The 24,189-nt window shown below is 38.8% G+C and overlaps 1 protein-coding gene and 1 long non-coding RNA gene across 3 annotated transcripts in view; one reads left to right on the top strand and one right to left on the bottom strand.

Annotated features, from left to right (window-relative positions):
* Positions 1–13,733, top strand: part of LOC131973999 (uncharacterized) — a 182,507-nt gene extending 168,774 nt beyond the window's left edge. For both annotated transcript variants that reach the window (XR_009394598.1, XR_009394597.1), the window contains one exon: positions 12,318–13,733. This is a non-coding gene — a long non-coding RNA (uncharacterized LOC131973999). The remainder of the gene's footprint in view (positions 1–12,317) is intronic.
* Positions 1–24,189, bottom strand: part of LOC131973995 (voltage-dependent calcium channel subunit alpha-2/delta-1) — a 68,516-nt gene that overhangs the window by 2,647 nt on the left and 41,680 nt on the right. The window contains exons 13-38 of the mRNA XM_059336146.1: positions 23,433–23,511; positions 22,991–23,040; positions 22,811–22,900; positions 22,471–22,545; positions 22,289–22,369; positions 21,933–22,007; positions 16,760–16,831; positions 16,417–16,488; positions 15,214–15,275; positions 14,689–14,765; positions 10,763–10,823; positions 10,578–10,669; positions 9,334–9,415; positions 8,724–8,786; positions 8,032–8,135; positions 7,419–7,508; positions 7,258–7,325; positions 7,125–7,163; positions 6,832–6,903; positions 4,759–4,911; positions 4,421–4,473; positions 3,953–4,008; positions 3,657–3,786; positions 2,828–2,940; positions 2,047–2,129; positions 1,645–1,724 (exon numbers count right to left, since the gene is read on the bottom strand). Of these exons, the coding sequence (XP_059192129.1) occupies positions 1,645–1,724; positions 2,047–2,129; positions 2,828–2,940; positions 3,657–3,786; positions 3,953–4,008; positions 4,421–4,473; positions 4,759–4,911; positions 6,832–6,903; positions 7,125–7,163; positions 7,258–7,325; positions 7,419–7,508; positions 8,032–8,135; positions 8,724–8,786; positions 9,334–9,415; positions 10,578–10,669; positions 10,763–10,823; positions 14,689–14,765; positions 15,214–15,275; positions 16,417–16,488; positions 16,760–16,831; positions 21,933–22,007; positions 22,289–22,369; positions 22,471–22,545; positions 22,811–22,900; positions 22,991–23,040; positions 23,433–23,511 (2,072 nt within the window). The remainder of the gene's footprint in view (positions 1–1,644; positions 1,725–2,046; positions 2,130–2,827; positions 2,941–3,656; positions 3,787–3,952; positions 4,009–4,420; positions 4,474–4,758; positions 4,912–6,831; positions 6,904–7,124; positions 7,164–7,257; positions 7,326–7,418; positions 7,509–8,031; positions 8,136–8,723; positions 8,787–9,333; positions 9,416–10,577; positions 10,670–10,762; positions 10,824–14,688; positions 14,766–15,213; positions 15,276–16,416; positions 16,489–16,759; positions 16,832–21,932; positions 22,008–22,288; positions 22,370–22,470; positions 22,546–22,810; positions 22,901–22,990; positions 23,041–23,432; positions 23,512–24,189) is intronic.

Here is a 24,189-nt window from a genome sequence, read left to right as displayed (position 1 = left end):
GAAAGAGGTGGGAGTCCACTATATTCAAAGGGCAGGAAAGCCACGTGGCGCTTCCTCTGTTTACTCCAGTGACAAAATGGACTGGTCTGGACACAAACTGCCTTCCTACGAGGAGCCAAGCCAAAAGTAATGGGACAGATGGAAAGAGGAAAAGGGACGCAACCTACTTTTACTCCGTTCATCTACTTCCTCAGCTATTCCTTTGGTTCCCAGCACACCCACCCCCCTATATAAACACACTGGCACATGAATTAGTGGCCTGTTATGTGTGTGATCTACGCCTTTAGAACACAATGAAAGACTGAGTTCACAAAGATATGGGAAATAATTTTTCCAAATATTTAGACGTCTTATAAACTGCTCAAAGTTGGGTGGTAATGCAATGACCTCACACACATGTTTTTCACCTTGCTCCTTTGTTTGAATGATTTACCTTAAATGCTACAATACATGAACTTCCATCCAATCTTTGCAAGGGCATCTAAGTGCATTTGCTTGTGTATCAGGTCTGAATATTGCATTGCAATCCTTGAAACCCTGAAAGAATCCTCAGTTTATAGCAAATAACAGCCAGATTTGCTCACATATTTGGTTCACAAAGCATTTAGCAATGCAAAATAAAATGCTAAATGTTGTTTGCAGATGTATAGTAGTTGTCAGCTCATATAATGGATGTGTGATGCTATTTTATCAAATTGACTTAACACTTTAAACTGCCAAGATTCAATCTGCTCCCCATCTGTTTGGTAAAAAAACAAACAAACAAAGAAAATACAAGATGCCAAAGAAATATGTTTCTGTTACAATAGAAGCATGCAAAAAAAAGAAAAAATCCAAATTGGTTGTTATTACAGTGCTATTTTCTTAATTCTAGTGGGCCATTTCCTTTTCAAATTATTTCCAAGTGTACGAAAAAAAAAGAAAAAGTTGAACGGACATGAAATATTTAAAAAAGAAATACTGTGTAAATGCACATAAAATGATATGTTTGATAGAGAGGTTAGTTAGAGTCTAAAGTCCCAGTTGCTGGGATGGATGACCCAACAAATATTGCATAAGAAATGCTACTTTTCTTCTACTACTACTTACATTGAAATGACCTAGAAACAGTAAAAAAGTGGTGAATAGTGGTGCAACGGTACAGGTAACCCACAGTACGATCCGTACCACAATTTTTGGTCCGGTTTCGGTACATGTTTAACTTTTTTTTCTTGGCTCTTTACAATGTTTCCCCTGGCTTTGTAAGCCTACATTGACATCCCGACACAACATGTAAAACATATCTGTGCTGCTCACCTTAATTGCTATGGGCGGTGATTGCATTCGTTTTAACACTGAACATAAGATGTTAATGTTGGACTTTGTTGTAAGCTAACGCTAGCCCACTACCGTTAGCCGGCTAATGGCACAACAGTGACATTACCTCGCAGGGAGGGGTTTTCACCTGCCTGGAACTACGCTCACACACACACACAAAGTGGCCTGTAAAGCATCTGCGGAAAATGAATTGCTGGACCGAAAAGCCACGGTCCATAAGGACGTATTGTCTTGTGGAGAACAGATCGAACGGTATGGTATTTTACCACGTATCGTTGCATCCCTAGTGGCTAATATGTCTGCATGAAGCTATGTGGAGACACTGACCCTGAACTCAGCACCAGAAACAACAAGAGAGGTGAGAGACTCAGTGTAGGACATCTGCTGATTGGACACAAGGGTTCATCCTACCAGACAAGAGCAGCAGCCATTGGGATGCAGAATCATAAAACAAGAATGACAAATGATGAGTGAAAAGATCATACCAAGCAAGATAGGCAAAAAGTGACAATTGCATGCAAAATTAATGAAATAAAAAGTATAATGAAGTGATGAATAAATAAAAAAATGAATAAATTAAGTATGGATCAGAGTGCAGCAGTGCTTTAAATCTCTGTAATTTGCTGATGAAAACCAGAGAGAATTGACTGAGGCCAACTGTGAAACCTCACTAACAGAGCTGTTTCCAGCAATGTTCTCTGCACAGAGGCATGTGTGGTTGTGTCTTACGTTTTCATTGTTGTCGAAACACACGTCTGGCCCTTTGCGGTATCTGGGGTTCTGAGCCAACTCGCATGGATCCGGACCTTCAGCTGAACAGACACTCTCAGGAAAAAGCGAATTTACAATCACCGTAGCATATTTTACACTTTAAACAGCAACTATTAAATGATGTGCTGACTTGTCATTTGCCTGCCAAAGAATTCAACTCATCAGCCTTGGCAGGAGATAGACTGAGAGATTAAAAAAAAATTTAAATAGGCAGTCTTCGAAATAATTATACATGTTACATATTTTATGTGTGGTAGATTGCGACACTATATACTTTTATGGACATTCAAATGAATCTTTATCATTAAACCTTGCTTATGTATCTTATACACTTATGTGTCTTGCTGTGGCCCCAAAGTGTTGACCTCTGATGAGGACATCTGTACTGTTACACCACTTGGAAGCAACACATCTGTAAAACAGATAAAATTGTAAAAACAGACACACTCTGCTCTTAATTCTTAACCTTAATTCATCCAGATGGCAACATGCAGCCAGATGAATTAAAACAAAGAAATGTTATCTGGGTGTAACGTGAGACAGTCTTTCATATGCCGTGCATCTGGTTTACTGTTCACCCGTGGACATTCAGGGGGGACCTACTGCCAGTTCCTTAGGTGTGTGTCCTTGTATTGAGAGTTGAAAGCCCCCCTGTCATAAGGGTGATGGATGGAGGGCTGGAAAGTAAAAAGGAAGTGTAACTCCATGTTCGATTTTTACGAGTTGAGTGAAAGGATACAGGGTTGCTCAGCCTGTCGTAGTGGCCTGGGGTCACATGACAAACACGTTGCCTTGGCATCAGTGATCAAGAACACTAGGTTAGTGTTTGGCAGCTTCTCTGCACGGTACATCCTAGAAAGCACACGTGGACACAAAGACATGCAGGTAAACAGTGTATACAGTATTCATACAGTAATTAGTAAGTTTTATATTATCTATAATATATTGCATGTGCATGTAAAGTGTTCAATATACACAAGGATGTGTGCAGCGGTACCCATATGTACAACTTCATACCTTTTTCACCTCTTGGGATTGGCTTTTTATGGTAGTTATGAAAGTTTCTGTGTCTAAAGTTGTTAACATTGGGGGGTAAAGCACCAGACACGTGGGACTCATAACTCCCAGTAATTACAGCCATATTTAACCCCCGCCAACGGCCCAAAATGACACAAAAGGAGGTTAGAGCAAAGTGGATGTGCAGTGGTCCGTGAATGTGTGTATTGGTGAGTTTGAAGTATAGCCAGAGAGCGAAGGAAGAAAAACAGATAAAAGAGCTTTTGTGCTTCCCTCTGCAATTCCGGTCACTGACAGATCAAGGTAATCTGCTTCTGATCAGAACTCATCAGAAAACAGCTGCCTGAAACCAGGCTGAAAAACAGAAAGAAGCCAGGAAACTAACACTGTTCTGGACCCATCCCTGCAGACCATTAAACAGAAGGATGTCCAGGAAGAGGACAGAGTAAGAGGTGGAAAATTTTAAATAACCCCTTTTGTAGTGTGGGGACAGAGGTACTGAAATAGGACCACATGCAGATTTGTGGACATATGACGAAACAGCTACATACCTGGAACAGTTTCCACAGTCCAGGACACCTGAGTAGGATCTTTCATCATTGTCAAAGAAGTACTGAGTCTGCTCTGTGATGCAGCTTTCCTTAAACATGGCATCTGGTATGTCATCATCTGCTGACTCCGCTGGAAATACAAGACAAGTTTAATAAAGAAAAACACTGCAAAGGATTAGTGAGAAAGCAGCGGGATTAAAATCTATCCAATGAAGGGATAGGTTGCCAGATTCTGTTTTCTCATCTTAATAACGCTGACAGTTACATTTTCCACAATCACAGCTTTTGTTGCTCACCTGCCTCTAGAAGGTTGGGGAATATGAGACCAAAGATGAGCTGCTGGAGTATCGACCTAGACACAGAGGGTGAAAAAAACAAAATGAGTCACGTGCATGAGTCAGTAGACCATCTTTAACTTATTTACATTGAACAACCAAACAGTGTTTAATAACAGCCACGCATCTGTTCAAGGCTGGAGTTTCTGGTGATGTAAATGTCAAGGGAAGTATCAGTCATTCGTATTTTAAAAGCTGGTTATATTGCAGTTGGACAGTCATACAGATAGTGATGCAGTATAATGTTGTGTAACTGCCCTTGTCCTACTCTGACCCAGCCAGATTCATCCCTCAACAACATACAAGTCCTCTGCCATACAAACTCCTACCCTGAAGTACAAATGTACTCCCACTCTAAAACACACACGCAAACACAAAAAGTGGAAGAAACAAAACATAGAAACACAAACGCCCAACATGTACACTCACCAGGCAGCACTGGAGGCCCACCAGCCAATACTGAGCAAGTCTGCAATGGTAGGCTGGAGAAGGACAAAAGACATGTAGAGTCAATACCAAGTTAAAGTGGATAGGGGGAAAATCACATTTTTTATTGTTTTATATTACTATTATGGAATAGGAAATAAAAAAATCCAATATCCAATCAAAGTGTTAAAAACTAAAAGAACCAAGGATTAATATAGTTTTGTGTCAGCAGTTTTTTGCCAACCAGCTTGTAGAATAAAAGCTAAATTACTGTAAATGCAATACTTCTTTAAGAGAGAGTGACTGCTGTCTGACAGCTTGTATGTGTGTGAGTATCTAACCACATAGACGGAGCGGGGTCCTGCTGCAGCCTTGCTGTCTTTCTCTGGGTCGCATACAGACTGGTAGTCATAGGTCTTGTTGAAGGAATACAGGGAGGTGTTGACCAGGTTGATCATCAGCACAGGATCCACCTCACCAAAGAACTGACCTATCTAGACAAGTTCACACGCACACGTACAAAGAAAAATAAACAGTAAATTACAGCAGTGTGAGACTGCTTATACATACAAAACATTGAGCTGTGTACTATCTCTTTTAATAGGGCTTTACAGTCTTAGCCATTATCGCATCAGTGCACTCAAAAGTAGCATTTACATGCTTAGCCAATCAGGATGAGCCAATCCAATTGCTCTCTGGCAGCCATAAACAGATGGCACCCCTGCCGCTCTTCCATGTGGCTTTTACTGCCATGCCCTTTTACTCTCTGATCAGGCAGTCTGGATAGGTGGAGAGTGCATGTGAGCCCCAGTGTCACCTGTTACAGGTGTTGATATTATGTTGCTGTCAGTGTCAAAGCAGCAGTTAGTCTTTTCCCCACTGAACCAAATGACCAATTTGAAGTGACAGTTAAAATTTGAAAAAAAGAAAGAACAAAACAGTTTTTCCCATCAGTGCTATCTATCTGTCTGTATTATTGTGTTGTGAGTTGTCAAGTGTCAGAGATATAAGTCAGAGAGTTGTCTGCCTTCTCTCAAATATGCAATCTTCCTTCTGTGTGATATTACTGTTATTTCGGCGTAATTTGGTAGAAAGAAAATAGTTCCTACATGCAAGTATGTAGATTATCTTGAGTAACTGGATCATGATTTATGTAAGGCGACATTGCTGTTGTGTTGTTCAAATGTATTTTTCCTGGTATTTTTAATTTTTGGATAAATTGTCTATTTGAAGGTGAAGATCTCAAAACATTGAATGAAGGTTGCATTTTTATCGTCCTATGATTACATTTCAAATAGGTCACTTTGTAGTTTCACAAGTAGCTGAACACCTGGTGAATGAGCAATCTGGTGAATGGTCTTCTTTCATAGTAGCAACCTTTATTGGGATGAATACATTTATTGTAACTGGCTAAGAATATAATATATACAAATATACAGTACGGTGCAAAAGTCTAAAGCAGTTGTAAAAAATGCTTAGAAGAATTGATGCTGGTTTGAAGGGTCACGCCAAATTGATTTAGATTTTCTCCTGTTCACTCACTTCAATTTTGTAAATTGATTTAAAAAAAATACACTATTAACATTTCTATTTCTGAAATCATTCTTATTTTACAGAATTTTTTCATACCTGCCTAAAACTTTTGCACAGTACTTTATATCCCTGGTGAAAGGGCTCTGGCCATGTAAGGCTTATTCTGTAATGGCACAAAGACAGCCCAAAAAATGAGCATGATCCCAATGGACACCAAATGTATCACATGATGTGAAAGGTGCTTACTCAAATGCTTGAAGATCATAAACTGTATGCCAGACATTGTGATAGTAGAATGGATCAAAGAGAGCAGATGTCCTGTCCTGACTGATTTGTAATGTTTCCAGACCCACTGCATGTCCTACCACTGACACGCAGGGGACTATCGCAGTGTGAAAGAGTGGAGTTAACACAGCAGAGCTGACTTCTTGCATACACAGGGGACCCACTTCACTCAGCTTCCATGACTGACTAAAACCCATCAGAACCTTCCCTTTTATCCTCCTCCAGTGGCTAGTGCTTTACTTTCCTGGAGACAGGGATGTACTGCTGTCCTGCAAGAGCTTTCAAACGGCTCACAGCTAACAGTCCATTCTCATAACTTATCTGACTCATAAGCCCTTCATTTGACCTCTATATGAGACTGATGGATCGCTGTGGCAAAGAGGAGTTAGATATATAGACGGGTAGAGAAAAGTAAGAAATATGAATGCTGAAAAGTCTTTGAGTTGAACTTTTCTGACTGCAGTCAGAAAGTATGTGACTGCAGATGTTTTATTATATGATGGTTTATTAATTTCTGATCATTTGGAGAAAGACAGCAGATAAGTGAGGCATACAAGGTCATGATAAGGTGAAGAAAACGGTTGGCGGTAACTCACCAGGTTGATATACTCATCCTGGTTGGACATGAGAAGAAATCCCCCATCATCCAGGATCACGCAGTCTACATGCTATAGGGGAAAAGGATAAACAGTTTAAAAATGCAGTAAAAGTTGACATTGAAAATTAGATTACAGTATTTTAAAAGGAGATATTAATCAAGCTTAAATGCATCAATATATTGCAGGCAAATCGTAACCATAATTGTGGTATTCTGTAAAGTAACATCAGATTTCTAGTCCAGGCCGTTGGAAACAAAAAGTTCTCAGATCAGATTTGATAATTGCTGTACCTTGTCATTCCTCAAACAGCCACAGATCTCATCCTTGCACTAAAAAGTAAAAAAGTGAGCCAGACAAGACATTAATACTTGCACATATAGATGAATGTGTCAGATATTGTATATACAATACAAGGAAACTTACATTTAGTTTCAGCGTGGCGTTCATGAAACTGTTCATCCAGAATGAGACATTAAGTTTCACTCCCACAACTATAGATCAAAACAGGCACAGGAACAACTATTGAGTCTTTTCATTTGTGTTTCATCAGAAGAAGCAATCAATCTTGGATTAGCGGTTCTGACCTGCTGGTTTGAGCGTGACTTCGTCAATTGTGATGTCCACTGCTTTGCTCACAAGAATACCTGACTCAGAAACAGGCTCCCTGGCCTCTGCTGCAATTGAGAAGGGATACACGAGGGAAGAGAAACAACAATCACGGCAATTTAACTTAAATTATATTTAAAAAATGCTTGGCAGGGAACAGTTTAGAAAGAGAATCACGGTTAAACGGGAATAATCGCTATCCATTGTGGGGAATTCCATACATTTTTAGCTGGTTGTAATTCATGTAAGTGGAGTGGAGTCTGTGAGCCAGTACATGTGTTAATCCAGTCAAGTGTAGCTGAAAGCGCAGCTCCATTACACTGACGTTTGCCTGTCCTGATGTCTGTTAGAGAGATCAGTGGAGATAACAGGAAGTATACGGGGCATGAGGGAGGGAGGGAACAAGCGCTGAAAGACACAGCGGGAAAAGCAGAAGGATAAAGAGTGATATCAGAGGTCTGAGAGTGTGATCTTTGCCAGTAGGATTGGGATGACGTCCAAAGGGAGAGAGCAGGATAGGCTCAGTGCCAGACCACATTGAAGATCCTCAGCTACACACATGCACATATTCTAAACTTTAAGGAAACTTACAGTTGAACAATGGAGCTGTGAAAATATAAATCTCATTGTCCAGGGTCCTTTTGTAGAAGCTGGACTCGTATGTCTCAGGATTCTCAGTCCACTCTTCCCCAGCACTGTAAACATTAATACAGTCACAAAACATTAAATATGGGCCCTATCCATAAAACAGCAAATGCATTTGATCTATCTGACCAATTTATATTTTAATCTAGAGCCAAATGTTAGTCATTGAAGTCAGAGCCACACCCATTGCACTTGATTTATGTCAAGTAAAGGCAATAACTGATTGTATTTCATGTTTTACATGCAGGAGGAATATACATTCATCTTCAGCTGGAGTATTATATTCGGACCAAGTGGAGCCCCCAAATTTAGTTCAGACAAAAGTAGCAGGGAGGAAATTGAGGAAAATGAGCTGCTTTTGGCTGCTGGATGTGTGGCTTTGACCCATGTCCTGTACTGGTTTGGCAAGCTTTGGGAGTTCAGCTGAAAGTGTCTAATCCTCCATGTTCTGGAAAATAACCCAGTGGAGCAGGTGAGTAAAGCAGCCAAAAGCCCACAACCTAAGAGCATTACAGTCCGTATCCATTTTCATCTCACACATTTACACCAGCAGATATTTGGGACGAAGCTCACTGTGCTGTTTCACGATGCCAGAGCTAACGCTAGGAGTGAAACTGAGTATAAAGAAGGGAGAGTACCTTCTTGGGTAGACTCTTGTGATTCCTCCATCTGTGGCCACAAACCTGGCCACTATCCCATCCCTGAGAACATGAAAAAACAACAGCCAATCAAACATCACAGCCAATCACACTGACAAATATGAGAAAAAGTATTTGTGATCTGTGAGGCAAAACTGCAGACGTGACACAAATTGTTTAATGCCCACAGTCGCTTGTCTTTGTATGCCCTAATGTTAAACAGATACCCTGCAGTGTGTGTGTGAGTGTGTGTTCAGATTATTTCAGACAAGTGGGCATACCATGAAAGGAAACACACTGATGTAATTATTTTATTTTCCTCTGAAAACAGCATGTCTTGGCAGAGCTTAGTACAGTTGGGTGTGATATACAATTTTGTGCTTTGCTTTCTTCATATTTCACTAGTTAGAAATCATCAAATCACCCGCAGAAAAGACCAAAGAAATAAACCTCTGGCTCAGTTACTCAGTAAATTGTGCATGAAATAAGCATCAGCTATGGTCATTCAGAGCAATAGTGTACACACGCAACACAGATCTCCATATATAAAGAAATACTTTTTTTAAGTAGCGCAGCTAAATAGCACAAGGTAGACACGTTCGGCACTCACACTGTCTGCTCGTTCCAAAGTTTAACCAGTTCAGCTGTCAGACCTGCATCCAGGATTAGTCGATTCACCAGGGACATATTACCTGTAGATAAAAGGATAAGATACATTTTACATGTTGCGGATATTCCAGCACCAAAGCAACAGTGTATAGAAGGAAAATATAATAATGGAAGCAGTGCCAGCCTATTGTTTCAGATCTTGGCAGGCAAGATGAATATGTTACGCTTTTGGCTCACACTAGAGTCAATACTGATGTGCCACTGAGCAATCCAGCGTTTTTTTATTTTTTTTATTTTTTTATTTCTTCAGCAGGTCTGTTCACTGGCTAGCAGTAGGAATACTGAGGAGACAAGTGATTAAGTGTCTGAAGGTGAAAGTCGGGCTAAAAAAGAGCAGGTGTGCTCAGCCAAATCTTCTTCCCGGATAAGTGGGGGATAAAATCGTGATCTCATGGCACTTGTAAGGAAATCATCCAGCAGGAAGACATGTTTTTGTAGGTCTTCTCTGAGTGATTATTAGACAGCCAGACAGCAGGAAGTATTGTGTGAATCATTGGCTGTTGCAGCTTTAGGAGAGATATGATGCCAAACAAGTGTTGAGTTGGAATCCCATTGTCAAGAAATGTACTTTTGAAAATAAGTTAGCGCAGAGTTTTAATACAACTTCCCTTTAGTGTTAATTCATGCCTAAAACTTTTTTATGAAGATTCAAGAATAAATTGTGTGACCATACTGCACAAACAGCAACAAGAAAGGCATTGATGCATATTTATATGGCTTGACCTTGGGTGAAAATGGATCAAGGATACCTAGATCCATTAGCTGGATGATGGTGGTAAGCCATACTAGGGAGGAGATCCATTAGATGATGACAAATCAAACACTGTGAGTCATTGTGTAGCATGACAACATCAGGCTTCTAGGAAACTGAGTCGATCAGGCTGATGTCAGTCTGCTTAGACCACACTAATCTAATGACCAGAGTAGTGCTCTGACCTTCAGATGCTGACCATTGTGATATCAAAGTGGAAAGTTCCACCGTGACTAACTGTAAAATATATGCTATGCATGCATACATACACACAAACTTCCACTTTCATTACTGCACACTATAGCGATGCAGCACACTGTATATTGATCTAGGTGACATCATGTCGTATCACAATACTCATATGAAGGAAACTGACATCAAGACCTGTGCAAATGTGTTAAGTGATATAACAGTGAAAAAGATGCATGACTCACATGCATCTGGAGTGTTCCTATCAATGTACTGGCTGAAGTCGAGGAGAAACTGGGTGTTGTTGAGTGACAACTTCAGCTCTTTGCAGTACTCCCTGAAGGAACAGTATCGATCAGTTTCAATCTCAGCCCTTTGTTTGTTCTTGTACAGTGAAAATGGATTGCACAATGGTGTCGGGATCACTCACCTTGGAGCGATGTAGGTGTAACCAAACTCATCAAACCTCTCCTGCTGTATGGTTTCCATGGCTTTGGGATACACAAAAACACCTACTTTAGACTCATAACACTGTGGATTAGGTGTTTAAAAGTTTATTAAATGATGTAAATGCACTGGTATTTGTGCTGTGAGATGACTACATCAATCCAGAAACACTTGACAAGTGGATGGTCATATCAAACTGTAAGGTAGTGAAGATACGTTAGCTCAAAGGCCCCCCACGCACGCACAGACACATAAAATATTAGACAGATATGAGGTGATGGATTAAGGTAGAGAGTCTGGATGGAGGTGCAGTGGAGAGGGATGAAAGAATAACTGAGTGGGAAATACTTGCCTTCTTGCCCTGTAGTGACCCCAGAGAGACAGAGATGAGGAGCGGAGAAAGAGAAAGGGTTTTAAAAATGCATTCATCATCTGACAAATGAAGTCATACCTAAGTATGCTGAAAACTGTAAATATTTCCCATGGCGGTATAAGGAATAATATTTTATGGATTTGTTGAGTACTCACTTCTGATTGGTTGGATTGATTGGATTCTAGTGTCCGTCATATTATTTCTAAATTGCAGACTGCTGTAATGTTATTGACTATCATAAGGAGGCTGTTCTGATTCTAGACTCTGTAGGACGATAACCATATTCATATACAGGTGCATCTCAATAAATTAGAATATCATAGAGAAGTTTATTTAGGTCAGTAATTCAATACAAAAAGTGGAAATAACACATTATATAGATCCATTACACACAGAATGAAACATTTCATGTCTTAATTTATTTAATTTATTCTAATTATAATGACTATGGCTTACATTTAATGAAGACCTAACATTCAATGTCTCAAAAAAATGTAATATGACAAATCCCAATTTAATAAAAGTATGTTTAATATGGAAATGTTGGCCTCTGAAAAGTATGTTCATCTATATGCACTCAATACTTAGTTGGGGCTTTTTGACTTGAACTACTGGAAATGGACTTTTCCATGATATTCAAATCTATTGAGATGCACCTGTATTCATATTAATCCACAAAAATGTAATTCAACATGGAAAAAACAAAAAAAATGTAACATCAGCTTTCTGATAGTGCCCCAAAAATGTGCTCTTGTACCAGCTGAGATGTCTGCTAACATGCTCTAAACCCTACAGGCTTTGTAAAAGCCATGGCCACTATCCTGGTAACAAGTAGAATATATATAAATAGAAACTATTCAGTTCAACTCTGCCTAAATTTACAGGTGTATTTAGATTATTTATTTAGGCAGTATTTAGGGAGAACTCCTTCCTTTCCATGCTTTTTTGACAACAGCTAAGCTAACAGCTAGCCTCTGTGCAGGCAGCTGCCCCATCTGCCTGCACAGGGAGCAGCTGTGCACACACTCCTTGAGTTGTGTTGAGAGTTTCGGTGACAGACGAAACTGAAATTGCATGTAATGTGTGGATTTTGATGTGGATTGTGGCTCAGAGACATACAGAATGTGTGGATTTGCGTTTGACAATTATTTGTTATTTGTTTCAGGGAGTTTTCCGGGAGAAACAACAAAACCAGACGGCGCTGGGAGATCACCCTACCAGAAGAACGGGAGTGTGGGCAGGTATGCAATAAATTCATTTTTAAATCAATAGTTTGTATCAAATTATGGATTTATTTAGCAAGTAGCCGTGTGATAAGCAGGACAATGTATAGCAAGCGGATCATTATTGCTAAATGAACCCCTAATATTACCCTGTCTGGGTTTATTTCTCAATAAGGACCCTCTCACTGTAAATGATCCTTACTTAGATCTAATAGACACACTTGAAATACATTGAGAGCACTGGAATGCAGAACAGGAAATGATCTAAGGGGGACTGCAGTATGGGCATGCAAGGGAACAACATGCAAACATACAGTAGTAATAAAGAAAAACCCTTCCACTCAATGCTGTGTCTGCCCTGGCTCTGGATTTCATTTTAAAAAGCGTCTGGTAATTCTTATCTCATAAATGACATGTCAGGCATGGATAGCCATCATTCACTGGTCTCTTAAAATTAAGACAGTTTGGACATTGCCTTTAAAAGATATTGAGTCGTGTGGTGCAGTCTGTGAAAAAAATTACTGAGCGCTAAATTTTCCTTGGGGTCATGGAAATCTGGTGCAGGATGAAACAATGTCCTTCACATAAAACATAACTGGCAGATTCATTGTCCCTCTGTCTCTGTAGACTGGGCAGGGTGTCTCTATGTCCAATTGCTTTCCACACCATACATTATTTCTATTCTTTCTTGCTTTTTACTTCTCTGTCATCATGTCTTCAACCTTACTATTGAGTATTTAATGTATTTAATGTATGCAGCTTTTCTGCTACATGGATAAAAAAATGTTGATCCATCACACACTTGACTAGGGACCCTCCGTAATGTATTTCGGAGACAAGTGGCTGCAGGAACCTACTGCAGCAAAGTGGTAGGATGGATGGAGGTATTGTTGGTCTGGCCCCACTGTGAAACTCTATATGGCTGTACAGAGAGCTTTAGAGTCCCAAACTCCCTATCGGAGCAGTCTGTGGCAGCAAGGCATGGTGTGTTACTTTCTTTAACAGGCCTGTAAACGTTCTGACAGTCTTTATGGCACAGTGACAGACTCGTTATTGCAGAGAGGGAGTGATACAGAGGCCGAAACACTCAGTCAAAATCTCATCTGTTGGAATAACTGCACCATTAGCCGTTTATGCTTTGTGGTGTCACATCAAAGTTATGAAAAATCCACTAAAGCCAGATGGTTATGTGCTGATTCCATTGTTTTTCTTCTAATTATATCCCTTGATCAAAGCGACTTTCAGCCCAGTATATATTCATGAGCAAGCATTCGTACTTCAGAGTCCGCCCATCCATACATCCATCCATACGTAATCATGCAACTATAAAGAGGACAAACAAAAAAGAGCATCACATTTCTAGAAGAAGACAGACTTCCCACAATACTGAATACTTGCCCCAAGAAGAAGCTGTAAAATTCCAGTGTGGAAGCAAGACAGAAGAGAATAACTTGCATCAGGATGAAAATGCAAAGAAATATATGAAGAGTGACAGTCGCACATTTAGCATATGTGTATATGAAAGACTTTTGTCCTTGTGACTTATTAGCTATGTTCTGATCTGTTAGGAGAAGCAGCCAGAGTTTATCACACAGCGAGACAGCCTTGAGAGCACAAACAGAGTTAAAAAAAGAAGAAAAAGAAAAAGTGGGGAAGGCAGGGGAGGGATATTAGGAGGAATAAAGAGAATGAGGTGAGGACAGGTTTACAGATTAGATAGAGACAGAGGAAAACAGAGACAGACAGAGAAAACAATCCAGAATAAAGTCTGTCTGCTTCAGGAAGCCTATTACCCCATGAAGAATTTAGGAAAGAAGAGGCGTTCTTGAGGGCAGTTGGAATTGGCCACTGAAAGATAGCAAAAAGGGTGGAAAGCAGAAGAAGGGGAAAAAAAATTGGTAGGAGAGGCGATAATGAGCAAGGAGAGGAGGTGAGGGAGTTTTCGTCTTCTCCTAAGCCAGAAGGAGGGCCAGAAGAGGGGAGCGAAAAAAGGAGGAAAGAGCAAAATGTAGACAAGATCAAAAGAGCTAGTGCTTGAGCTGGGTGTGGGAGAAGGAAGGCATGTGGTCGAGTGTGTATGTGTGGGAGTGCGGGGCGACTGACCAGTGGGTTACACTACAAAAGAAAAGCTGTGGGGATCCGCTGATCTGAGCAGCACATACAAAGGAGTGGCTGCGGTTCCAGCTAAGAGCAAGTAATACAAAGCAAGAGGAGATACTCGAGAGAGCGACCCAAAATATGCATGGGAGTTGGTTGTGAGGCACCAGCAACATTAAATCTGATGGATTTCATGAGGGGGTATGCTATACTTACACATAGCTTGTTTCATGTCATCCCCAAGATTAGCTTGAATGAAGTGTTCACTGTATTTAGGCAGAGCAAGAGCCAGGCTGAGGAAAAGACAATCACAGTCACACTGATGAGTTTTATGATTGGAGGTAATTTGAGAGAATTGTTTGTTTTAGGAATCTTAAACTAAATGGTCATTTAAAACATGCAGTGTTATCTGAAATTCTCTGTAAAAGTGCTTTGACTATAGTTGCATGTGATTATAAGCAATGTTCATCAATCAAGAGAAAAAAAAACACAACTCATTAAGGTCCCTGTGTTTTTCAGAAAGGCTTTTCTGTATGTTCAGTAAAAAACAAAAACAATCTGTTAAATGTATTCCCCATTAACCAAGCTCAGCATGCTGTTAGAAACAAGAGAGTGACCCCTGTTGGCTTAAGTAGTGTCCTCCATCAGCTGGAGTGCTTTAAGTAGCTCGTGGCAGTAAATTGTCTCACGACAGCTTAATGAACCATAAAGAAATATTACAAAATTGCTGACAAGGCTCACCTGTAATCTGTTCCATTTACCGGCCCAAACGTGTAGGTCCTGACTCCTCTATCTATGTACCTCTGCCAAAGATGATACACACAGGAACTGGCATTTAGAATGGCTTTGTAGTGTTAATGCAAGTGGTGCTTATTTTTCGATTTTTCATTGCTCAAAAACCTTTTTGAAATCACATTTTAAACACATTTGCATAAAATGCAGGTAAAAAAGTTCATATTAAAAGACCATTTTTAGCTCAAATAAGGATGTCTGCAGATAATCGGCAGATCCTTCATTAATTATCATTCAATTTCTCTTCACTTTGTATTAGTGGGCAGATATTTTGAGCTTTGCCTCACTGCAAAATGCCTTTAATTACTGCAAACAACAGTGAATAATTTTAATACTAAAATAAGAAATAATTTTGTAGCAGGAGGCATGACAACTTCGAATAGGTAAGGACATAAAATACAAGGCATCAGCATAAGGTTGGCAATTTTTAGAAATGTTTTCTTATAATCTGTGAAAAATAAAATTGATAATAAATATTCTAATTGCTGCTTCAATATGTTAATCAGTGGCGGTTCTAGACCAATTTTACTGTGGGGGCCAAGGAGGGGCCAGTGTTTAATCAGAGGGGCACATTAAAAATTGTCAAAAATGATATTTAAGCATTCAAAACCTTTATTTTAGCTAAAAGTCTCATATTTGGAAGAACTGCATTGATTGAAGCAATGAGACTTACCAACATTAACAGTTATTTTTGTACGACAATGACATTTCTCATTTTTGTGCACAATTCCTTTTTTTTTTATTTTGAAAGTGCAGTATAGCGAGAATGATCTTTATATTTAGCTGTTATTGCACAATTAAACCATTATACAATGTACACATTATGGGTTCATTTTGTGTACAATGAGATAAATACAAAAAATAGGTAAGAATTGTTCCGTTTTTCATTGTTATAAATTGATCATTTTATTATTAATTTGACACAGGGGCCACAGCAGGGGCCAAAGGGCTTCTTCACAGGGGCAGGGGCCCCTGGAGGCCCCTGTGTAGAACCGCCACTGATGTTAATGAATTTGCAGAATTACTTAATTACAGCGACAACAGTATGTTTATATCACTGTAGAATATTCAGCTGCAGAGCAATGGCATGATAGCAACCTTCTACAAAAACATCCAAACAAATTTAAGTCCCCTTCCTGTATTTTGATATACCTCATCCTGAGTTTTCACCAGAGTGTCAATGGTTGCTTCGCCTGTCTCACCATCGATCATCATTCTCCTGATCTACAGGGAGAAACAAAGAAATAGACAGTGTACATGTAGTTCAAGTGTCACTGGATCTGATTCACTGAGTATGATTTGAAAACATTCTGTCTCATAACCTCATGCTAACGAGTTAAGGACACCAAGTAAATCACTTGCAGGAACTGGTCATGATAGCTTTATGAGGAGACATGAGACATCTGGCACCTGCATACCTGTCTGGATATATATCCACATCTGTAACTTTGCGTGAGTCTACGTGTGTGTGTTTCCATGCATCTGCACACTCTACCTCCACTTTGATGTCATTCTCCAGCTCAGCGTCCAGGAAGTCTAGGGTAACAGGTTCCTGGAATTTAGGATTCTGTGGAAAGGATGATAATGAAAGTGTGACACAGTTTTTAGAATGATACACACAAAATTACTTATTAACAGAACAATGGGATCGATGTGCACACACACACACACGCACACACAAACTTTACTTTAGGCTTATCCTGAGTCATTTGGCTGAGAGGAAAGTTTATTATGCAATAACCCACTTTCATATCTCTCTATCTAAAGCCTGCTGAGTTAATAGAGTAAAATGTTATAAAATGCAGTGGACCATTTTACAATTGTTATTCAGAGATTGGCTCTTACTATGGCAATCAGCCATATAGAGGAATATCACTATGCATCTTAATACTAGCATTGCATTGTATAGCATATAGTAAACTTTAATTATTTGAGCAACAATGTTCTTTTGTATTCAATTCCGGAGCAATGCCAATCATTTCCCCTAACACATGAATCCAATCAAATCCACGGTATAAAAATAGAGGGCACCATATGGCAGCATTTTGACAACATATCTGTGACACCAGGCACAGCTGAATCAGATTTGATACAGAGTGACACTGGACCCTATTAATGTCCTCTCTTAAAAACCCTATATGTCTGAGTGGCTTTATGGTGATATAAAATGGTAGCAGTAATCTAGTGCTTCTCTATAAAACAGGAGTACATGGAATCTGATACCAGTCTGTCCTCCACGCATTTGTTCACTTTGTGATTCAAAATGATGCACTAAGAGCATATTAGTGTTTTCAACATAGTTTCTTGTTTTTATGTTGACATACGCAAGCAGTGAGTCTAAAAATCGAAATGCATTTCAACTTTAAAGGAAGCATGGGAAAGAGGAATAGACGTTAAACTGACAAGATAGTATGAATCAGTACGCGGACAAGAAAAGCAATAAACAAAAAGTAAATCAATTAAAAAGCACAACTTCCTTACATTTGAGGGTAAGTTAAATGAAACGAAGCAGCAAAGGAAGATGGTGAAGATGAAGCATCTCAACATGAAAATGAGAAAAGAAGGAATAAAAGATCAAGAGGTACAACACTGAATGAAACATCAAACATGTACAGGAAAAGCAGGAGAAGATATGAAAAAGAGCAAAAATGGGAACACTGCATGGTGTGAACAGCCAAGTGGAAAAGATCAAATGAGAAATAAGGAACACGAGAGGAAGAGAAACTAGATTAAAATGAAAGGATGAGAAAGTGAGAGCGCACTGTATGCCAGCAAGAGATTTGTTGAGGTGAGCTCAGGTGTGGGATCAAAATAAAAACGCTACAGCAACTGGGCAGATTTGTGTGATGATCTGAAATATGTACAAGTATAATCAAATAGAGAAAGAGCCACTGCAGAGACAGAAAGAGACGAGGGAAATTTTCAAAGAGCCCAAGGTCACTATTGCTATATTGCTATTACTGTCACTATTCACACAATCTCCTATTTGGCTGATTCGATGAGACAATGAATGATTGACAGGCAGCCCTCTAAGCCCTTACACTCACGCACACAGACACAGACACACACACACACACACACACACACACACACACACAGAACAGAGTTGATGGAGAAGAATGATAATAAAAATTCTGTCTTGCTTTAATCCTTTATCAGGCAAAGAACTATATTTGGAAACTTTTAGGTAATATTTCAAGAAAAAAGTTGCAAATTTACTAGATTAAAGTGGCAAATCTACAAGAAAAAAAGCAGATTTAAGAGAAAAAAGTGGAAAGAAACTACTTTTTTTCTCCCAGAATCACCACTTTAACCCTTAATAGGACACAAGTATTGAAATACTTGCAAATTCCAAATTTCAACCCTCAAGAATATTGGAGGATATTACATACAGCCAGAATGCATAAAAAAAAACATCGGAAAATAATATTTTGAGAAAAAAGTTAACAAGATTAAAGTGGCAAATCTACGAGAAAAAAATGCTCAGATTTATGAGATTTAAAGTGGTGAATCTGTGAGAAAAAAGTTGCTTTTTTCCCACTTTTTTCTCATAAATCTGCAACTTTTTTCGCACAGATTTGTCACTTTAAATCTCTTAAATCTGCGACTTTTTTCTTGTAGATTTGCCACTTTAATCTATTAAATCTGCAACTTTTTCTTGTAGATTTTCCACTTTAATCTAGTAAATTTGCAACTTTTTTCTCGAAATATTACCTGAAGTCACCAAATATAGTTATTTGCCTGAAAAAGGGTTAATGCTGTATTATAACACTCAGGTTGCTATCAGCTTATCTACCTGAAGTCACATTCTACATAGCATGATCTCAACACAGTCTTGTTATAACCCTATCCTCTCCACGCTGTATTTTTTTGCACGCTGCACTTCTAAAATCAAAGTAAAACAAGAAATGAAAAAAAGGTGAAAACTGAGCTAAAACAACCAACACCACCTGTAGAGCTAATAGGCGTGACCTGTTGCTGCAGTGTTTGTATGTGCAAAACAAAATGTGCGATGCATTGTTGTCAACTGGTAATTGCTCACAATGACTAACCTAGCTAGAACTGATAAGAACAACTTTTGTTGAAACCTAATAGAGCTGGGTGATACACGGTTGTCCATAAAGTTTGAATAAAATGTTTTTTTACCTCTTTCCATGAAATGATCTGGACGATGTGATTTATTCTTGACAGATAAAGTGTATCTTTAATCTTCTCAAAACTCTCTTCCAGTTATTCCAACTTTATGGGCAACTGTGTATATTCTCAAAGCAATATAAAAATAGCCATCATACATATTTATCTATATAATTTCTTTGTGCTGGCAAACAGCCAGTGGCTAAACTGCACTACTGTAATTTCTGTACTGTAATGTTATTTGGATCACTTTGTGCTCTGTTCTTTGCATGTGCTTGGAGTATGGATTTTACAAAAAAAAAGCCTTACCATTTCATATTATCTATTTATTGAATAAAAGGAAAATATAATATATTGTGCTATATATCCTTCATGATATGAAATTACCAATTTTGAGAGAGAAGATTAGTCTTTTGTAAGAACTGAGCCATGTCTATTATAATCCGTTAATGCTAAATCATCTAATGTCGTAGTCTCCCTCATTTAGGTATGAGGTATGGAGGTTACTAGTACTTTCTGTCAGTATTAACTGTGTCACACAATATGCTAACCAAAATTAATGTGCACACAATTACAAAACATACATCTGTAAGATAATTCCCATGACATTCACATTGACACAAGTGATAGGATAATATTAAATAAAAATAGGGTTGTAGTTCATATAACAGATAATACAATATCTCCTGCAAAGGGAAGGATTACATCCAATGACTGCTACTATATTGAAATCTTTCTATGGGACTACAGTACAGAAAACTCTACACTGCTACCTTTAGAAGCTACTTCTGCAGTCTACAGTGTTTCTACTTTGTCTCACCTCATCAAAAGTGACAGCATACTTATTATTGAGTCTGAGCTTCCTGTTACGAATCCTTTTCTAGGAAAGTTATGAAAAGATGCACAATTGCATTTGGGTGTTTCAAAAAAATGTCACATTTTTGGGGATGGGGGGGTTTCACAGTCAACCAGAGAAAAACATGATTTCAAATATATACATTATGTCACTCCCAGCTGCAATTCCATAACTGTTCTGAGAACTATTAGTACACACACACACACACACGCACACACACACACCCACACACACACACACACAGCTTTGGCCAGAGTTAAGTGTTTCAGCCTGGGTGAAAAGATTGTTACAGGATAAAAAGCAAGAGGGAAATCCCCTTTATTCAAAATATACATATAGATATACATATATATATATATATATATATATATATATATATATATATATATATATATATATACATACATATATATATATATATATATATATATATATGCAGCGCACTGCAATATCTCTTTTCACTGCACTTAAAGGGAAACCCTGACAGACACTTTAACTCCATAAGAACCATTGATTGTTTTTTCTCCCTTGTTTCCCATTTAGGATTTATAAAACTGTATTTTACCACTGTCTCTGTATAATTAACATCCAGGTGCAGAGAGTCATATTTGTATTCTAATACTTAATTCATTGTGCTTTGACAACCTGTGAAATACCACACAAGTAAATAATCCATTGATAAATAAGTGTTCGCATGATCGATTACATTGTGGAGAGTTGTAGATTGACGGATGTGATCTACGTGTGCGTCCCCTAAGATTCCCTGTTTCTGAGCCAGGGAGGGGCCGTGACCATGACCCCAAACACAGAACTCAGTCCTTGGCAGCACATGGCCACTCAGCAGCCCGCTTGCCTCAGGTTGATGGAGGTGGGATGGAACCTTTTGTGGGGGTCATGGCTAATTTTTACCAGGCTGCATCTTTATACCTGCTATTGGCTAGAAGTCCTGTTGCATTCACTTGAGGAGTTCTTAGACTTTTCAAGGCCTTGGGCTGTACAAATCAGGCGGTATAATAGTGATATATTACCATTTTAAGTTTTGGTGGAATTGCTGGATATTCCATCATATTTCTACTGTAAGCCTTGTTGTAAACATATGTAAAACTCTAATTAAATAAAAAAAGGTTAATGAATTAAACTGTCTGAAAGTAAGCTAGAACATTAAAGGATTCCCTACAAAAAATATATTTGTTTCTTCCTTACAAAACTTACCACACAGAAATAAGAAAATAGAAACAGCAGTGGCATGATATATCCCCATGGTAGAACAAATTAAATTATATTCTGGGGTGTTTTACTTTCACTTTTAAAACACATTATCTCTACTATACGCCACACAGCCTCTTTTCATCCTTCATTCTTAAACATATATTCCAGTTCACTGCCAAGTCTACATATCTATTTTATCTCACATGGTAATGAGTGACCTTCTAGCCGACATCTGAGGACTGATGATATCAAGTCATACTCTAACTGAAAGAGGAATTCTCTTTATGAAGATGGATGAGGTGACGGCACATGGAAAAGTTTGAAAAGAACCTGCACCATCTGCTACCCTACGTATTATTCACTGAGCGCAAGCAGTTATTATGTCACCATGTGGAATAGTCGTAATATAATAGAATGCATCACGACCTGCAGAGCCACATGAAGTGATGCATAGCGCCAGATGCCATACCTTTGGCTGGAGATTAGGGTGCAGCAAGACGTATCCATTGGGATCAATGGCAAAGTAGTACCCATTTGGACCAATCTGAAGAAAAAAATGAACAGAGGAGAGGGAATTTATTGTGTGCAGAAAATTCATGATACCCCAACATATAGAGTGTAAAACAAAAGAACCAGTAGTCGCTGTTAAAAATAATATAAAAGAAGGGTCTCAGTTTAAAAAAAAAACAGAGTATAGTACGCAAAAAGGGGCTGCTGGGCATTTTTACTCGCAGATTATTAGAAAAGAACAATGTATCTAATAGAATCACATAGCTGACTAATTTTACCAGAGGGAAAACTCTGCATGTGATCACTTCAACTCACTGTGAAGCGTGGTGTGAGCTTCTTGATGTCATCCAGAGACACGTCAATCCCCATTACGCCAAGAATCAACTGATTCTGGTGCTGAGAGAAAGTACAGGAGAAAAAGATGAGTAAACCTAATGCCATTAGATCTGGCTACAGCTGACTCACCCATAATTTGTTGAAACATTTATTTACTGCACCTCGCCATTCCTGTCGTCTTTGGTCTTTGTTTTATTGAAGACAGGTAGTGTTCCAGTGATGACCAGGCCCAGTTCCTAATGGGAGTCAAGCAAACACACAGTATTGAACTTGGGAATATTAGAGACAACATGGCTGCAGTGGCGGTTCTAGACTAATTTTACTATGGGGGCCAAGGAGGGGCCAGTGTTTAATCAGAGGGGCACATTTAAAAAATAGCAAAGATGATATTTAAGCATTCAAAACCTTTATTTTAGCTTATTTAAAAATCTAATTTCTATATCTTTACTTGAAGAAAATTGTAAAAAGAAAGTAATGATAGAACAAAAAAAAGTGTCATACCAGAGCATCAAGGTATACATTAGTCCACTGGACTTGTTTGGCCTGCTTGTCTGCCAGAACCATTGGTCTTCCCAGGACATCCAGGTACTCCTAAATTGGAGACATTTCCAGATTAAAGCTTCCATGAACATGAGATTAAAGTGCTTCATGAATGTGATAAATAATGAATCATATTCTAACCTGTGTGTTTATTCTGATGGCTCCAATGGAGGGGATCTCATAGAAGTAACCTGGGTGAAGGATATGACACAACCATTAACCAAAACTTAATGCTACTATAGACTCACATAGCACATAGCAGCTACATAACTGCAAAAAGCACAATACTACAGTGTAGTCTACTGCTTCATGACTCCTTTGCCTATATGTGATATGATTATTTACAGCTCATCTGTTTCTAAAATAAACCTAATAACCCATATATTTTCACCACCCCATCTTCTTTAAACATTATTGTATGTTATGTATTGTTTTATATCACCATTATGCCACCTGAGTAGGTTGAAACAAAGCATGAAATGTATTTGAAATCACTACCAAGCTTGAGTCTACTGTTACCTAATGCCAGGATTGTAACAAACTGATAGCAACTCTCAGTACTGATGTGTAAACTTTGCTGTACCTTTGTTGGAACAGGCCATCCACTGAATAGGTCCTTTATCATAGTTGTGCTGTCCTACTGAGAAGGTGAAGATCCTCACCTGGAGCACAATATTCAATGCAACAATATTTTTCAACTTTTACAATATAAAACAAAATATTTTTTCCCCCATTTCTCCTAATTTAAAAATTAAAATCTCCCTCCAGGCATATCTTGAAAGGGCCTTGTGCCCCTGTCACCACCACTTCTCGCCCGAGGTTCACCTCTGAGAGTGCAGTGTGGGCTGATCATGGAGCTCGAGATCTGCAGACTACAGCAAAATTTTGGGTGTCTGGTCTATTTTCTCTATTAGAGGAAACATTCAAAGATTCAGCCAGACATTTTTATGTCTCCAGACTCAGATGAGAAGTCTGTTGTGTTCCAAAATTGCAGACTTGCGGACTTGTCCTAATGTTAAGTGTAGTTAGTGTCTTTTAGCTAGTTTATTTTTAGCTTTGTTAGCTTGTTACTGGCAGTGGCACAGTATTGGTAGTTGGGAACATTAAATAATATCTGCTATGACGTTATAGTGTGTTATCGCTTTCTGTACTGACAAGTCCACTCTGTACTGGAGGTTTCAGGTTTCTCTTAAAGCTTTGATTAGCTTTTGAAGTTGAACATTTAAATTTCAGATTTTAAGGAAGTGCACAGACATCCTCCCTGTCGGTAAAGGTGAAAACACCTCTCTGGTGACAAACTTTTCCCAGTCAGTACAGTCAAGGTCAGACATCTTAGGGGA

Source organism: Centropristis striata, chromosome 6 (genome assembly GCF_030273125.1).
Source record: "Centropristis striata isolate RG_2023a ecotype Rhode Island chromosome 6, C.striata_1.0, whole genome shotgun sequence".
NCBI classification, from domain to species: domain Eukaryota; kingdom Metazoa; phylum Chordata; class Actinopteri; order Perciformes; family Serranidae; genus Centropristis; species Centropristis striata.
Note: the sequence above shows the minus strand (reverse complement) of the source record. Positions and strands in the feature narration are given on the sequence as shown.